General features: G+C 31.8%; 1 protein-coding gene across 4 annotated transcripts in view; it reads right to left on the bottom strand.

Moving 5' to 3' along the window:
- Positions 1-19,290, bottom strand: part of LOC145334150 (uncharacterized) — a 481,948-nt gene that overhangs the window by 46,621 nt on the left and 416,037 nt on the right. For all 4 annotated transcript variants that reach the window (XM_080179457.1, XM_080179456.1, XM_080179454.1 and 1 more), the window contains 3 exons: positions 16,983-17,060; positions 1,434-1,500; positions 832-1,050 (listed from right to left, as the gene is read on the bottom strand). In XM_080179457.1, the coding sequence (XP_080035583.1) occupies positions 832-1,050; positions 1,434-1,500; positions 16,983-17,060 (364 nt within the window). The remainder of the gene's footprint in view (positions 1-831; positions 1,051-1,433; positions 1,501-16,982; positions 17,061-19,290) is intronic.

The following is a 19,290-nucleotide window of genomic DNA, read 5'->3' as shown; positions in this document are numbered from 1 at the left end:
TTACAAACCCATTAAGATTTATTAAAATCATTAGAAATTTTTTAAGCCAACGAATGCGCCCCATGTTCCCTCCTTCCCTTAGGCCCACCACATCGAATAGTTTTTAATCAGCCCTGCAAAAAGACTTGTTTTTTATTACACTTTTAAAGCCTTTATGGCGCTTTACCTCATACAATGTTGTAGAGCACTGTTAACCCCCTGCCTTATTCTTGAAATAAATTGAAAAAGGGATTGGTGAGTTTATCGGTTGTTTGTTTATTACTTTAGATAATAATAGGTTAGGTTATATTGTGTACTATTAGGAGGGAGTTTTAGCGTTCGACAGGTACTTTATGAGAAAACACATATAAATGTTTGATTTTATTTACACCAAAATATTTTCTTTAAAAATATTATGATTTACTGTAATGTATAAACATACATTTCTTATAAGAGTTTGAAAGTTTATAGCTATTAAACATATGCTTGAGAGTTCTTAATATAGGATTAAATTATTAAACACAAGAAAATGATTATATAAAGTTTCACTATGGTTTAGATAAATGTTATTATGATTAACAAAATTACCAATTATGTGAGTTGCAATTATTGATTGAAACTTACATATCAAACAAGACTAATAAAAATACCCAAAATTTTTGAGCCAACAAATAAGAGCGCATGTTGGGTATCAATATAATTCGAAGTCTAATGTTATATCGCTCTCTTCGCTCGGTAAAACATCCAATAATTGATTTAATAATATATTCCCTGAAGAATAGAATCAAAATCGGTTCAGTGGTTACTGAGATCTTAAGGGACAGACAGACGGACAGATAGAAATTTTCTCACCTGTACTAGTTTCAGAAACAGAACTGCCAGAGGAGAACGGCGGCATCGATCTATCCGACAGCGAGGGGCTGCTGGGCTTCATCATGTAGCCCGTCAGCGGCGACTCGATCCTCCGCAGCGTGTCATACTGCACGCTGCCGCAGTCGGACAGGGTGCGCAGGATTGGCGCGGTTGAGGCGCGGCGTCGCGGATTATATTTCGGCGTCTCGGTGAAAGGAACTAAAAATATTATTTTTTTTATGAATCTTTTAAAACATGGATTGAAAATATGGATTTGATAATGACGGACAGACGGAAAGACGGACAGGTAAACAGACTGCAAATGGACAGATTGAGATAGACAGCGGACAGATGGATATACAAATACACAGTTTAACTGATAGACTGATAGACAGATTAATAGATGGACAAATGCATAGACGAACAAATAGACAGACGTACAAAGAGACACAGTCACTTAAAGAAGAGCTTCGTTACAAAAACATAAAATAAAAGAAGGGCAATAAACCCTAAAAAAAATCCTTTAATTCTAATTAGAAAATTAGGATGTATTTATTTATCTGCCATTGTCCTATCCCTAGATACCTGATTATTTTCCTTACCTGAAGTAGCTGGATTGTGTTTCTGGATGATGGAAGAAAGCTCATGATTTCCAGCTATTATGGATACCTAAAAAGATAGAAAGTTAGATAGATAGATGGGTAGAAAGCTCATGATTTCCAGCTATTATTGATACCCAAAAAGATAGATAGTTGGATAAAAAGTTCATGATTTTCAAAAATTTTGAATACCTAAAAAGATAGAAAGTTAGATAGATAGTATAATATAAAGTTCAAGATTTTCAAATATTTTGGATACCTAAAAAGAAAGAAAGTAAGATAGATAGAAGGATATAAAGTTTATGATTGCATCTATTATGGATACCTAAAAAGATAGAAAGTTAGATAGATAGTTGGATATAAAGTTTATGATTTCCAGCTATTATGGATACCTAAAAAGATAGAAAGTTAGATAGATTGTAGAATATAAAGTTTATAATATCCAGCTATTATGGTTTCCTAACAAGATAGAAAGTAAGATAGATAGAAGGATATAGATAGAAGGATATTATGGATACTTAAATAGATAGAAAGTTAGATAGATAGTAGGATATAAAGATTATGATTTCCAGCTATTTTGGATACCTAAAAAGATAGAAAGTTGGATAGATAGTAGGATATAACTTTCATGATTTCCAGCTATTATGGCTAACTAGATAGATAGAAAGTTAGATAGATAGTAGGATATAAAATTTATTAAATGATGTAATTCCAGCTATTATGGATACATATGTAGATAATCAGATAGATGGTTATAGAAAGTTTAGTCATTACATTACGTAAAAAGCTCTTGTTGGATACCTAGATAGCTAAATAGATGGATAATAATAACTACGTGGATATCCAGATAGATAGTAAAGTAAATAGATAGGTAAATATTAGGGTGGGTCGATTTTGGACATTTTTTTTTCTGAGGCCAAAGCGGGGATCTGCAAATGATTTGTATGAGTATAATACACCTCTGGATGATTTAAAATTTATCCTAAGTCTTAAAACCGCTGACGACCAGACATTCAATTTGTAAATGGGAGTCAAAAATTTATTGAATCAGAACTATGGCTTCATGGTGCTCCCAGGAAAGGCATTGAGGAGTAGAATCAGGAACTTTTGACCGTTTCAAAAAATCGCGTTCCTAGCCTGAGAAAATCTAAAAAACCTCTACAAATTGGACAATTCTCAATAAACCTTTAAAAAATGTGTTTTTTTTAGTGATTTCTAAGGCTAGAAACGAGATATTTTGAAATGGACACAAGTTCCTGATTCAGCTCCTCAAGGCCTATCTGTCGTCTTTGCATATTAATAAGTAATCAAAAATATTTTTTAGTGGTCGCGATCTAAAACTCAATTTTTTAAAATTCTTTTTCGGTCAGAAATGTTTTAAAGGTTAATTTTATCTGTTGCATATCCCCTCTTTGTCTAATTCCGATATGAACCCGCCCTAGTAAATATATACCATGGATAAGAATAACACAAAAAACGCTAGATGGCCAATAAAGTTTCTTAAGGAATATTGACAACCCGTAACTAGTAATCCTATAATTGGGAAAATTTTCTATGATTTTAGGACGTACATACACAGCCATATTGAAGAGTAGATACGCATTCCCGGGGGTAACAAGATATCATCTGCATGAAATCACAATGTGCAATCACTTTCGCTGTATACATCACATTATAAAATCATCAGAAACGCATTTAATCATTATTGCACAAATTAAATCATTTATCTCCTCTGTAATGCCTTTAGTTTTGTGTGATTTTCGCGAATTTATAACATTTTGCGTATACGCCAAATACGGAAGAGATAGCGCACCTGAAATCACACTTTCGATTTTAGATGTGTTGTTAATCAAATTAAAAAGTTCCCACGCCTCGAAGTGACTGACTTTTGGTTCTCACACAAAACTGCAAGAAAAATCTTTCCTCAGGAATTGTTTTCATAAAACTTTTAAATAAAAAAAAGAGCTAGCGTTTTTAACCTATGTAAACAGGTATTAACATCATAAACTACTATTTTATGTATAAAACTAATTATAAAACTTTTAGTTTTTGCTAAAAATTTGCAGCAAAATTTAGCGGTTTCGTATATAGATATGAGTAAAACTACCAGACATTTAGAAATAATCAAGCTATTAGAATTAGAAAAAAATTAAAATAATTTAGTTTGATATTATTATGGAGGGAGGAGACACTGGACTGTAAATTACCTGGTACCCAAAGTTCTATAATCGTTAGCTCTTTCAAAATTAGCAGTGACCAGACTTTTCAACTAAGATTTTTAATGTACAGAAGGGTAATTTTGTTCCTCATCATTGGGCGAGTAAACCGGAAGATAAAGTTTTTAATTGTTAGAACGATTTTAATTTGAAAACATTAAGTAAATATTTTGCAATCTATTATAAAAGATCACTTATTAGTATCAGACTTTATTGAAAGAGAAAGGGGAGGGGGTGAGTATTTATTTTAAACTTTCACCTACAGACGTATTCAGTTGTACGGGGGGGGGGGGGGGTGCGTCCCCCCCACATTATGTCGTGGATATTTTGCATAATTATTAAATTAATTTGAATATTAATGTGTCTAGAAATTTAAAATTCATGTCTGTCTTTCAATTTAAACTATTTTCAAATTTCATTCTTAAAATTACATACAGGAATATTTTATAGCATATTTTTTAATAATAGGATATTTTATGATTCACAAATAGCATTAATGATAAGATAATTGATGTTAAATAGTTCATCCAGTATTCGTTGGATTAATTTTTGCCTTTGATAGCTTGTAAACATAAGGTGGTAGAATAAAGTGTAAATTAATTTCTCTTATTCATTCGAATCCGGTGGATAGGAACCGCTTTTCATCCATACGAAAAAACTATGTCTAGCATCGTATTATATCCAGCTTTCTACGAATATAAAAATGTACAATTATAAGATTAAAACCAGTTTTTTAGCCGGTGCCGTTTATAATACGATGCGAGAAATAACTATTATCTTCCATTGTCCTCCCCCCTGCACTGATTTTAGTGCTACCCTATTTAAGATTTGATTTGTTTATGGACTAGTAGTAAAGATATTTATTGCTGTTTCAACAATTTCTTTTTCGTTTGCTTTGAACTTGTTTCAGGCCATTTTAATATAAACTTTGAACTTGTTTAGTTAATGTAAACTTTTATAAGCTCTGCTACTCTTTCATTCGGGAAAGTCCATACTATGTGTATATATGAATGTATCTTTTTTTATTCATTTTCGAATTGAAATTTTAAAAAATGACATTTAAAAAAATTTAATTTTTTTAAAAGGGGGTTGAGATCTTATTTAATGGGATTTTTAATTGCTTTTAGAAAGATTTATTTTCAACTTGTTAACTTTTTTACAAGTTACTAAAAGAAATTTACCAGGGAGGGAGGGGACAATGCTGTATCAACTAATTAAAATCAGATATTTCCCATGGAGGGAGAGAACATTGGGATGTTTATTACACTTGTCCCCAAATTTTTTTTTAAAAACGATTTCATATGCGTTGGCTTAACAACTTTGGGGGCTTTTATTAAATTTTGATTGGTTGGTTTATTAACTAATATTGATTGTGTGTATCAATTGAGTGACCAAACGTTTCAACCACTAATTGTAATCTACAGAAGGGTTAATTTTGAAACTTATCAGCCATTGTCTTAACCCTTTTATTTCCTGGTTCTTTCGCCCCTAAACTGGTAAAGGAAGAATTTTTCTAACAGGACTTTGGATGAAAGATTTAATTATCGTCCATTTTCCTATCCCCAAATCCCTGAATATTTACTCCAGCTTTAATTTTGGAGAAAATAATTGCACTTACAATAACAAGGACAATTTTGTTGGCCATCATTAACTAAAGTAACAGGAGTTCTGATTGTAAGTCTGTACTGCTCCTTTCGCCTTTTCAATCTTGTTATGGTTCCCCGTAAGGTTTTATACCAACCAACTGTCCAAGAAAAATCTAACGTTCCTTTGAAAGACTTTAGGGACATTATCAGACGTACGGACAGAAGTACAAAAAACGTGAATTATAAAGTGGCATCGCATTTAATAATGCACAGAAGTATTTCATTAACTAAAGAAATGTTCTTAATTACACATTATATTATTCTCTAAGGGTGTGTGTTCATTTCCGTTCATGCATAACATTAGAAAATCACCATAACCGCATATTATTACAACATCACAAATAACCCCTTTCCCTTATCTTCAAGTATTGTGGAATTCTATATAATTTTGGATCTACTGCAGTTCACGGTAAAATATTGCTGGTAAGCAATATTTCCAAAAATCTATGAATTTTAAAGGCTGGTAGCTGCCAAACGGCTGAACGTACATATCATACCCGCACACCATTTTAAGCGGCATAAGAAGGCCTACAAATAATCTGGAATAGGCAAGATCCAATTATGCACAGGGAAAGCTTCACTGAAGAAAAAACGCGTAAAATAAGTCTTTTTCACGCATTTCTCTGCACTGCGAGATAATTATGCATTATTGATTTATAACTATTCCAGATAATTTGTAGGCCTTCTTATACCGCTTTAAACAGTGTGCGGGCATGATCTGTACGTTCAGCCGTTTGGCAGCTAGCAGCATTTAAAATTCATAGATTTTTGGAAATATTGCTTACCAGCAATATTTTACCGTGATCCATGCAGTAGATCCATAATTTTTATTAGCTATTGTGTCTTGCGAATATTAATGGATATGTTATTGCGGAATTGAATGCACAGCATGCTTGTGCACTGGAATTCTTAATTCTAAGTTGCATAATTCTATAAACAATAAGAAAATGAAATATTATGCGCTATAATACACTATGCTAAACTTTATAGCTGTTATTATATCGACAAAGGTCTCCAAAGAGCATCGCAATAAATATAGGAAGTCTAGATCCCCAATCTCCAAACTAGACCAAAGGAAATCAGCTTAGGAGCAATCATTGGTTTTAAACTGTCAAGTTAGGCTTAGGTTTCAAACCCTGCATGGTTAGATCCCCACTAATAGGGTTTATAATAGGGGGGAAATTCTGAAATTACGGGGATGAGGGGGTTACTTCTCGATAGACAAATTTGAAAGACAGCACCATTTATTGCAATCTCCAAGCCAATATAAAAAATTTTATGTGCAGCTGCAGAAGCCCTTTATTTTGTAACGGTGGCATAAAACCAAACTTGTGGTGGCGCCCTGCTTTCATAAATTTCCAAGAAAAAAATTTAGGTGGTGTCCCTTCGGTTAAGCTAGAAAATAAGTTTATTGAAGGCAAATTATAGTCTACATTTTTTTTTCTCTTTTAATGCAAAGTTTTTTTTATTTAAACATTACATTTACTAAATATGTTATTAAATTTTCACTGTACAATGTATCACTAATCTTTCTAAAAAAAAACACTTTCAGCTTTTCTTAGATTCCTGCTTTTTTGATAAAATGTTTGAAAATTACAAAATTGCATGATTATTGATTTGTTTTAAAATATTAACATATTGACCTACTGATCACACACACACACACACACACCTAATACTTTCAAATCCATCAAAAAAGGTAAAAAAATAAAATAGCCTAAAACTATCCCAAGACTCTAATTTGGAAAACTAGTTATTTGAAGATTCTCTATAACGTGGAGTTTAATCGGTTCAATTGTTTGCGTGATCATTTGAGACAGACAACGCAAACTTCAATACTTTATGAAGTTAAAACAATTTATCATCCATTGTCTTTTCCCTACAAAAATTGACATCTAAAATTCTGAATATTAAAATTTACAATATTTAAACTTTTAACGTATGATCTTTGCAATTGAAACAAGGATGCCAACATTCTTAGGCAAGTAACTAAGCACAAAAAATCATGGATAGACAAACGTACATTTTCCCCAACACAAATTGAATTATAGAGAAGATTCGCTACTCACAAGGATAATTAAGTTCATAAAGAGTCCATACTTTTAACGAAACATTAATGAACAATAAAGTGACAAACGGACGTACAAACATACCCTAGAGTAGTTAGTAGTTATAGAGTGAATACGAAAATTGTATTATAGTAGGCTGGGGGGGGGGGGGGAGGTATTTGATCTTTGATTCAGTAATCAGTTATTTGAAAACTACATGAACAAAAGAAATAAGTAGTTTTAATCAGAAAAATTATTTACGACTTTCCCTCAAAGTTGCTAATCGAGCTCAGAAACCCAGCTCCAGCCCTTTTCTTAAATTGTAAAAGGGGTTGTTTTTTTGTGAACCTTAGGCTAGGTTAGGTTAGGTAACATTTTGTACAGAATATCCACGCAGGTTTAGGCCCCACAGTGTTAGGTTCTGCGCAGGGGATTGACATGAAAAAATAAGGATCTGTGCTTTAACGGAGAAAAGGTTAGAAAAAATCTTAAGCTACAGACATCCTGTTTCTATTATAGCTTGCATGTGATAAAATACTATTTAAAACCCATTTTACTACATTGAAAAGCTAAACACTATTGTTCCCTAAATCCATGAAGAAAATAACAAATAATATAAAAACGTACAACCAAACAAAGTCTGGCCCGTTTCCTTTCCTTTTTAAATTATGAATTTGCAACTTGGCACTATTGGCACTATTGGCAAAAAAGTGTGCAAAATATAAATAAAATTCAAATCAACTTAAATTAGCAAAAACCTCACCTAATTATATGGTAACAAACCTAATTATATGGTAACAAAGGCATACTTCGTGGTAAAATATCTTGTCCTTTTCTGCAAATCCTTATATAAAAGTAACAGGATGTCTGTATGGGTTTAGTGAAGGATTTTGCCAACCGCTTACCCAATTTATTTCACCTTTGCAGAGATGATTCTTATAGGTCCACCATAACTTTTTTAGAGTAGGAAAATTTTTCTGTGCTTTTTGTTTTAAGGCAATATCTTTATATAGGAAATGACATATACTAATGGTGTTTTTAGAAATATTGTTGTAAATTATAGAGACATATCATTAAATATGTATTGGAGTCTTAGAAAACAGGTATATCTATCTACCATATAGGCAATCCTATATTGAGAGCTAATTCCTATGCTTTTATTTCCCATCTAAACTATTTATAGCTTGCTTCTAAAGCAGGGATCTTAAGGGATAAGACAATTGAATATAAATTGATTTAACAAAAATACCCCTTCTGTAGATTACAAATATTTTTTAGATTGCTAGTTTTATTCCAAGATTCACTTCAAGTACCCAAAGTTTAGGCAACCAATTAAGGATACCAGAATATAATTTCCAGTCCATGTCCCCTCCCTCTCTGTGTATGTAATGGCAATGCCCTTTCTATTTCAATGTGTTATTATTATGTGAAATATAATTTCAAATAGCAAAGGTGCCCTTCCAATACAGCAAAAAAGGGACACATTTTTGCAATGTAGTTTTTTTTATGAAACATTGATCTTTATAAAACACAGAATGGGGACCACTGATACCCAAAATTTTATAAAACACGGTAAATACTCTTTTTCTAACTATCCTTTTTTTGAAACATTGCAAGTACACTTATATAGCAAATTTGCCAGACAGAGAAGATAATCTAATAGTACAATTGTATTTCAGCTTTAGCAAATCTTTGCAGATTCCTCCAAAAGCATCTGCAAAAAGTAATTTTTATTCATATTTTTGAAAGCAATGAAAACTGTAAATTCTTTTATGATAACAGTATAGATAGACAGTCTGTGAGTATGTCCTTCCTTCATAGCCTCTAGGGGCGTTGCCGCCAGGTATCCATCCTTATATAAAAGTAACAGGATCTCTTTTTAGATCTCGGTAACCGCTGAACCGAAATGGTTCTTCTTTTCAATGTAGCTTCTCATAGGTCCTGGGAAGGTTTACATCTAGTTTTGGGGAGGGTACTCAGTGTAAAATAATCCACCTGTCCCCAGTTCTACTTCTACGGAAATAAATGATTTCCTATTGTACATTGAAAGACAAAGACGAGAGGGTAAACTTGTAAATTGTTCAATGATGTATATGGTTGAATTTAATTCAATTAGACTATTAATTCTAATGTATAGAGCCAGCATAACACTATGATTTTCCAGAGAGAGGGGGGACAATGGACTGTTTATTACATTAGTCCCCAAAGTTTTATAATAACATTTTGTTATTCGTTGTCCTGACAACTTTGTCTTTAGATTGGTTGCTTCGTTTTGATTCAACCACTAATTTTAATCTACAAAAAGGATAATATTGTATTTCATTATTGGGGATGTACATCAATATATTGGTCATTGTCTTGTCCCTTTAGATCCTTGAATATTTCCCATAATTTTATCCTGATAAAAAAAATTTGCTTAATTAATATTTTGGAAAATACAGGGTTGTTTTTCTTTATCACTATAATGAAATGAACATAAAATTGTATTTTAATTTATAAATCTAGCTCTACTTTGCAAATTATTTTCCTTGTTTCAATAAATAGCTTCAAATCAAAGGAATACCTCCCCGCCCCCCCCCCCCTTTCCTTCAAACAAGTGTAAACTTTTTGGTATCTCCTCCTCTAAAGAAATAATGAAGAAGGGATAAAACATCAATACTTAAAAAACACCCTCCTCCCCCCCCCCCTACATTCCCCCAATAAGAACATGTTACATAATAACATTTGGGAGGAAATAATTTCTTTCATCCAATGTCTTATCCCTGTTCCCTGCGGGGAATAGGAATTGAAATGCAATATATCAAAACAAAGTTTGTACAGCTAAAACCATGGTTCACGAATTGAAAACTAATTTTGTGCATTTTTTATTTTTGGTAACCCTGATCTTTTATTAAAACTTAATGAATTAAACTATAAATTTATTAGTATCCAAAATTTTTTAGTTGGTTCAAAACTGGAAGTGTTCAAACCTTTTGAATCAATAAAAGGGGTAATTTTGTTTATTACTATTAGGGATGTAAATCAATTTATCGTCCATGATTTTAGGAAACACATTTTTATAAAAAAAACTTGTATGGAATATGGCATTCTTGTTTTTCTAATTTCCTTCTAAATGACATAATTTAGTTGTAAACTAAAAAGAAAATTTTGTATCAGACTATCTTAATATCTCAAATGTTGATATAAGAAAAGGATTTAATGGTTTTCTATTTTGCGCATTATACATTTTTGTGAAAGATGGTGTACAATCTCCCCTACTCACCCCATTATATTATTAAAAATACAGATTTCAGCCCCATGTGGGACTCTTAACAACTAATAATCCCATCTTCAATAAAAAGACGTTTACAAAAGCTGCATATAAAGAATATTATTTTCAAGTCTTGATATCTACATGGTATATTTTTCCCCCTGTAATCATTCAATATTGTGGTAAAGTAGAGGGTGTGGGGGATTTCGCTTCAATTGGCAAAAAAAGGATTTTCCCCAATTTTCTTTTAAAGAAGAAAAGTGGTGAAGAACAACTACACAAAAGCTCAATAATTGCTCCTTTTATGCGATAAAATTTCAGCAAAGATTTCATTTACTTTTTTTTTCATTATATTAAACACTAAAACAAGGAGAATTATGTTCATAAACAACATGATTTTAAATTAATAATAATAATTTTGTTAGTTAATGAATTGGACCATTTATTCAACCTACTATGGAGAGTGACGCAAATTATAAATATAGAGTTGCTTCGCAAGTAACAATTTTAATTCCCACAACGGGCTTTAAAATATACCCCAATGATTTATAAATGAGTTGCCTTTAAACTTTGGGTACTTTTATTTAAATTCTATTGGATGGTTACAAACTAGAAGTGTCCAAACTTTTCAACCATTAATTTTAAAATAAAAAAGGTGTGATTTTTATCCTCATCGGGGATGTACATCAAATTTTCGTCAATTGTCTTATCCCTTAAGATCCCTAATACAGTGCGTATTCTTTTTCTGCATGTATTTTAATAGTACAAATCTGTTTGCTGTATGTACACTAGATCTTTTCATGAAAATACCCTTTTTCGAATTTCAATCTTCTGCTAACCTAAAAAGTTACTTTAGGGGCCTAGGAATATATGTACAAAATTTCAGCTCTCTGTCTCTACTGGCGACCTAGCGCCAGGCATGTAAAATATCAACAGATAACGGTAGCACGGTGGTTTTAACAATATCTCAGTAATGTGCAGGTTTTCAGCTCTTCTGCATATTTCAATTTAAACACATAAGGCCAAAGATATTTTATCCAAAAAATCTTTTGTCAAAGTCTACTCTAGACCTAGCGCCAGTCAGTTTTCTAAAATCATGCATTTTATACCTGTGAAAAATGAAATCGCCAGCGCTAGGTGTAGAGTAGACTTTGACAAAAGATTTTTGGGATATCATATCTTAGGCCTTATGTGTTTAAGTTGAAATATGCAGAACACCTAAATTCACCTTCCAAGCCATTCTCTAAGCATTTTAATTTTTTTTTAGAAATAACGGGATTTCAAAACTGCCTTTTGAAAAGGCCTAAAAAATATCTTTTTTTGTCCCTTTTTTCACTGTATATAGTTACAACTTATTAAGATATTATTCTCAGTTAAAAAAAAATTGGCGCTTCCAGCACCAAAACCGGCAAAAACAGGCAGTTAAACTTCTGAACCCCTACTTAACCCCCTGACAGACCCCCCCTCTATCTCGGCTCCTGTTACAGATAGAGACGTAAAACTTTTTTCTGGTTGTTCATGTGTATTTTTAGAGAATTGCTTTTTCTAGTCATAGCGGCCAGACCGCTCCTTATCCGCTTTTTAGTGTCCAGCCGCTAAATATTAAAACAGCTGTAGAGCGGCCAATTGCTAAGAAAACCAAATTTTATGACAAACTATTATTTTTTCTAATAAAAAAATACCTTTTTTGACCATCGCCGAAAAACAACAAATAACGGAAACCGCCAATTTTGGCGGTAAAACGGCCAATTTTAAAGCTAAGAAAACCAAATTTTATGACAAACTATTATTTTCTAACGGCCAATTTTAAAGCTAAGAAACCCAAATTTTATGACAAACTATTATTTTTTTAAATAAAAAATACCTTTTTTGACCATCGCCGAAAAACGACAAATAACGGAAACTGCCAATTTTGGCGGTAAAACGGCGGTTGGCGGCGATAAATAATATTTTTATCTGTTTATAGTTACAACTTATTAAGATATTATTCTCAGTTTAAAAAAATTGGCGCTTCCAGCACCCAAACTGGCAAAAACAGGCAGTTAAACTTCTGTATCCCTACTTAACCCCATATCAGACCCCCCTCTATCTCGGCTCCTGTTACAGATAGAGACGTAAAACTTTTTTCTGTTGGTTCATGTGTATTTTTAGAGAAATTTACTTTTTCTAATCATAGCGGTCAGACTGCTCCTTATCCGCATTTTAGCAGCCAGCCACTAAATATTTAAAAAGCTGTAGAGCGGCCAATTTTAAAGCTAGGAAAACCAAATTTTATGACGAGCAATTATTTTTCATAACAAAAAAATGCCTTTTCTGACCATCGCCAAAAATCGACAAGTAACGGAAACCTCCAATTTCGGCGGTTTAATGGCAGTTGGCGGCGCCAATTAATATTTTTAGCTGTTTATGATTACAATAAAAGACTACATACAAAAATTGGCTGATTAAGGTCTGGAAAGGGTCAAGACAGTTAATTGTTTAAACTAATGTAATAGATTTTTATTTTAGTCAGATGCCAGATGCAGACAATTTAAAAAAAATAACATTTAGAAATATTATCAATTTGTCTACAAAGGGTTAACAACAAAATCAAAATATACAAATCTAATTATTAAAAACATCAAGATGATCTTCTATATAAATTTTAAATTGATATTTTTATCAAATAATATGACAATGATGACAACATTAATAAGTGATTAAATACAGACAAAAAATAGGATGACAACATCCATAAAGACAAAGCTCTAAGATCAGAAGTAAGGACAACTCTCTTGTAATTACTTTTGTAATATTTAATCAACCTTAGAAAAAAATAAGATGAAAATTAGGTGTTCAGGTATGATCCAGCAGGATATAATCCTCCTAGTCTTCAAATAACTTTGAATGGCTCCAGTGTATTTATTTTTTCACTCATAGACTTAAAATTGTAAAATTAAGCTTATCTTACATGCCTACATGACATATTAAATTTTTTTTTAAATCAGCTATTGTTTCCAGCTGACAGCAGCCAGTGGCGGCAGTCCATGTAAGCTTCAAATCAATTAAATTTTTTAAAAAATATATATTAATTCTTGAGTAATAATAAACTTCTGTGAATAGTAAGGCCATGACCGTTTGGCCACTCCTTGACCGATTTTTAACTGATTTTTTATTTCCTACCTGTAGTTTTGCCGTTTTTAAGCTGCCAGTAGCGGAATTCTAAAACAGCTCTAGACCAGCCAATTTTTGTATGTAGTCTTTATTGTGATCATAAACAGATAAAACTAGCGCCGCCAACCGCTGTTTTACCGCCGAAATTGGCGGTTTCCATTATTTGTCGTTTTTTTGTTATGAAAAATAATTGCTTGTCATAAAATTTGGTTTTCCTAGCTTTAAAATTGGCCGCTCTACAGCTTTTTTAATATTTAGCAGCTGGCTGCTAAAAAGCAGATAAGGAGCAGTCTGACCGCTATGACTAGAAAAAGTAATTTTCTCTTAAAATACACATGAATAAACAGAAAAAAGTTTTACGTCTCTATCTGTAACAGGAGCCGAGATAGAGAGGGGTCTGTTATGGGGTTATGTAGGGATACAGAAGTTTAACTGCCTGTTTTTTCCGGTTTGGGTGCTGGAAGCGCCAATTTTTTTTTTTAACTGAGAATAATATCTTAATAAGTTGTAACTATAAACAGATAAAAATATTATTTAGCGCCGCCAACCGCCGTCTTACCGCCAAAATTGGCGGTTTCCATTATTTGTCGTTTTTTGGCGATGATCAGAAAAGGTATTTTTTTATTATAAAAAATAATAGTTTGTCATTAAATTTGGTTTTCTTAGCTTTAAAATTGGCCGTTTTACCACCAAAATTGGCGGTTTCCGTTATTTGTCGTTTTTCGGCGATGGTCAAAAAAGGTAGTTTTTTATTATAAAAAATAATAATTTGTCATAAAATTTGGTTTTCTTAGCAATTGGCCGCTCTACAGCTGTTTTAATATTTAGCGGCTGGACGCTAAAAAGCGGATAAGGAGCGGTCTGACCGCTATGACTAGAAAAAGCAATTCTCTAAAAATACACATGAACAACCAGAAAAAAGTTTTACGTCTCTATCTGTAACAGGAGCCGAGATAGAGGGGGGGTCTGTCAGGGGGTTAAGTAGGGGTTCAGAAGTTTAACTGCCTGTTTTTGCCGGTTTTGGTGCTGGAAGCGCCAATTTTTTTTTAACTGAGAATAATATCTTAATAAGTTGTAACTATATACAGTGAAAAAAGGGACAAAAAAAGATATTTTTTAGGCCTTTTCAAAAGGCAGTTTTGAAATCCCGTTATTTCTAAAAAAAATTAAAATGCTTAGAGAATGGTATGGAAGGTGAATTTAAGTGTTCTGCATATTTCAACTTAAACACATAAGGCCTAAGATATGATATCCCAAAAATCTTTTGTCAAAGTCTACTCTACACCTAGCGCTGGCGATTTCATTTTTCACAGGTATAAAATGCATGATTTTAGAAAACTGACTGGCGCTAGGTCTAGAGTAGACTTTGACAAAAGATTTTTTGGATATAATATCTTTGGCCTTATGTGTTTAAATTGAAATATGCAGAAGATCTGAAAACCTGCACATTACTGAGATATTGTTAAAACCGCCGTGCTACCGTTATCTGTTGATATTTTACATGCCTGGCGCTAGGTCGCCAGTAGAGATAGAGAGCTGAAATTTTGTACATATATTTCTAGGCCCCTAAAGTAACTTTTTAGGTTAGCAGAAGATTGAAATTCGAAAGTGGGTATTTTCATGAAAAGATCTAATGTACACTATACAGGATGAAGTGAAATATCAATTCCAAAATTTGTACAACATTGTACAATATTGAATATATACATTAATGACAGAGGGAGGGATAGCGCAATAAATGACAAATCAATAAAATCTAATCTACCAGATTCTGCTTTTTATTAGGCTGTTAAATTGGAGGTCCATTTATTTGATTTGTTATGTAAAAATCTAGTAATTATATTTTGACGGTCAAAAAAATCCGTCAAAAGTATTACGAAGCAACCACTAATTACTAATCCCACAATCATGCATACGGTGGGGTCAGAAAAATTTGCATGCCACGAAAAAAATATTATCAAAGGCATTAGAATTTTATCAATGGGTAATAAATCAAAGATGGAAGTCTCTAGAGGCTTGGGGCAAAGCCATAAATCCTTTCAGGTAAGCTTTTATTAGTCGTGGAAGGTTCTATGCTATTTCTATTGCTAGATCATCAACAATTGTTTATTGATATGTAACTGTACATATCAAAATAATGTTTTCAAAAACCTGTACTCAGTGATTTAAAAATTAAGAAAAATTACTTTGATAAAAAATGTGTATTTTAGTGAAACCATAATAGATTTGCGGCCGTATTTATTATTATTGTCAGTAATTTCGCTAGACACTGTAAAAAAATAGAAATAGGGGGGGGGGGGTGATGGAACAGGTTGCCTTTTTTTATACCTAATGAATTCTTATTTATTGACTTAACAACTTTGGGGACTTTTAGTGGATTTTTATTGGTTAGTTTATTAAGTTAAGTAAACCAAACGTTTCAACCACAAATTGTAATCTACAAAAGGGATAATTTTGTGTATCATCCTTGGAAAGGTATATTAATATATTGGCCATTGTCATATCCCTTATATTGAAGACAAAGATTGAAGGTTTTCGATAAAATTATTTTTTTTATGGTGTTTGCTTCTAGCTGTATAATATTTGTTTTCATAATAGAAATTACTTAATAACAGATTTTGTTTACATACATATATTTTACTTCTTTTTGTTAATTATTTGAAACAAAGAAAAAATTTATAGAATGCTTTTTTAGTAACGAAGCTACTGTATAATTTGGACATGCCCTTTCGTCTATGAGCTTCTACACAGTCGAAGAGTTAAAATTGCGTGTAGATAATTTGCCCATGCCCACTACCAATCAAAGACCATTTTTGATTCTTATATTTTAAAGAAGGTAGAATCAAATATATGTAGCTAAAAGAGGTTTACATTGATTAAAAGTAGGTAGAATCATATATATGTAGCCGAATGCAATAGTTCACACAGATTTAAAGTAGGTAGAATAAAATATATGTTGTTAAAGGCAACAATATACATAGATTAAAAAGTATGTAGAATCATTATTATGTATGTAAATAAAAGTAAAAGTTTACATTGAATAAAAGTTTGTAGAATGCGTATACCCATGCAATGATGGTGTACCTAACAAGGACATAGAATAAAAGTAAGTAGACTTTTATGTGATGGTGGTTTACATAATGTAAGTGTGTAAACTAAAAATCTGGTAATTTACATAGAATAAAATTATGTCGAGTGTTTACCTGATAGTTTACATAGAAAGTATGTAGAGTGTTTACCTGGTAGGCTGTTTGACCAGCATAGTTGAGAACCTCTCTGTCAGCCCCACGGAATAATAACAGTCGGGCACACCCATCCTGCAATAAGAAGAATAATCAGCATTCCAAGAAGTGTGTTACCGACATAAAAAGACGTACTATCAATAAAAGTAAAAGAAAGAGGTGGCATGAGCTATATTTAACTCTCTCCGCAGGACCCTTTCCCAATTTTGTATTGAGTCTTTGAAATCAGCTAATAGAGTCGAAAATATACCCTAAAAAATAAATAAGCTAGCAGACGAAAAGAGTCTCTTTTCTTTGACAGACCAAAATAATATGTATTTTTAACCCAAAGGGTTGCTTAAATATACATTTTTCTTATGTAATTTTGGACTGTGTGTACCGAAGGATCTCAATAACTAATGAATCAATATCGTTTTCCTATACAGCTGGACTCCTAATGGGGCCATGAACGGTTTTACACTATTTTGACGAAGGATGCTTCCATTTAAAGAAGTTTTACATAGGACCTGTAGTGCTTTTAGGTTATTTTTTTAGATGAAAGTCATGATATAGTTTTAGGCTATTTTCTTCTTTCCTTTGAATAAAGATATCCTATATGCTAATGGCGCAGCAAATTTTAAAACAATCTTTTACCTTATTTTTTTTCACAAACAATACTTATTTCACTTTTATATATCACTAAACAACTTTTAAAAGATTACAAATATAATATTTCACTTTTTAAGGCTTCTATTCATAATGAGATTGTAAAACTATTAAAATACAGGATTAACTTATCTAGTTTTCGTAGAAACTAAGATCATTTTACAATATTTGTACAACTCTATTGATATCTGCAAAAAAATATAAAAAAAACAGTAAAGAAGCTTCTTTATAAACACGGATATGCAAGTCTTTCTGTATATAGCTTGTTATTGCTGCGCTACTTATGAACACAATTGTCCTTGTTATTAGAAGAAAAAACAAGAAAGACAACATCCTTAAGTAGCAAAGCACAAAAAATCATGGATGGAAAAGCGAACAAATTAAGAACAGATGTCCAGTTGTCATTAAAAAAAATATGAATTTTTGATAAATAATTTTACAAAAAGCATGAAAACTTTTAAAAAAAACATTTTTTTAAAACTTGACCGACACACGGACAAAGTAAGGTATATACTAAACTGTCTATATTAAATGTCAGCCAAGAAAATCACATTTTCCCCTTAGTATTATGTGAGTTTGAGAGAGGCTTCGCCTCTAAAAATCTGGTTTACATTAGGAAACAGATTAAAGTATAATTACAATAATTATGTAATTAAAGAAAAACAAATGTATATTATCACATTTTTAAAAAGTGACAAAGCTACTCTATAACTTACTTTGTCACTCAGTCATAAGAAGAAAATATTATTTCTTCGGCTGTTATCAGATATAGACAGCTGATTTTTTTGTGATTGTTTTATCCTAACCAAAAAGCATTTACTTACAAGTTAGAAATTCCTTAAGTAATATTTAGGTGTATATGAAATATGATTTTCTTAAAGATAAATTAAAGATAAATATTTAAAATTCTTCTATTTTCTAAGACAATCTCTTTTAAGACAACTTATGGATGTTGTCATCCTTGTTTAATATCCTTTTACTATTTATCAAACATCTTTAAAATGGTATTAAGAATTTTTCTTAATGATAGTTTGTGGAAACTTAGATCTGTCTTTTAGAAGTAACATTTTTGTATTTTATTTTACTTAATGCAATATAAAAAGGTTATATTGAACTAATATAATTGTAATAATCTCTTAAAATATCTTCAAATCTGTTTACTAATAACTTTAATGATAAAAAAATAATTATCTTGAGTTTCTTAAATTAATTAGATTTTTGTACTAATTATAACTTTTAATTTGAAGGATCACTCTTAAAAGTTTTTTTTTTATGAGAGAGGGAAAGGGCAATGGAGATTAATCTAACCACAAGAACTGGGGATGAAGACTAATCTGTAAGCCATTGCACTATCCCTATATATATTTGTATCTGGTGTTTGGGAAAGTTTGGTCACAACTGTCGAGATTGAACAAATTGGAAAATTAGCACTGCAAACCTTATCCCCCTCCCTCACTCTCTCTCTCTCCCTCCTCCCTCGTTCTAGCTATTTATCTCTCTCTCTCTCTCTTTAATATGGCTATTATCTATCTATCCATCTATCTCCCTCTATTGATATAAGTGTTAGAAGTATAAGATGTTCACATTATGACGCTATAATATTGAAATATTTTTTTTACTTATGAAGTAGGGAGGGGACATTGGACTGTAAATTATACTG

The sequence above is a fragment of the Acartia tonsa genome, chromosome 12 (assembly GCF_053477335.1).
Source record: "Acartia tonsa isolate MP-2025a chromosome 12, ASM5347733v1, whole genome shotgun sequence".
NCBI lineage: Eukaryota > Metazoa > Arthropoda > Copepoda > Calanoida > Acartiidae > Acartia > Acartia tonsa.
The sequence above is the reverse complement of the archived record's forward strand: the minus strand, read 5'-3'. Positions and strand labels throughout refer to the sequence as shown.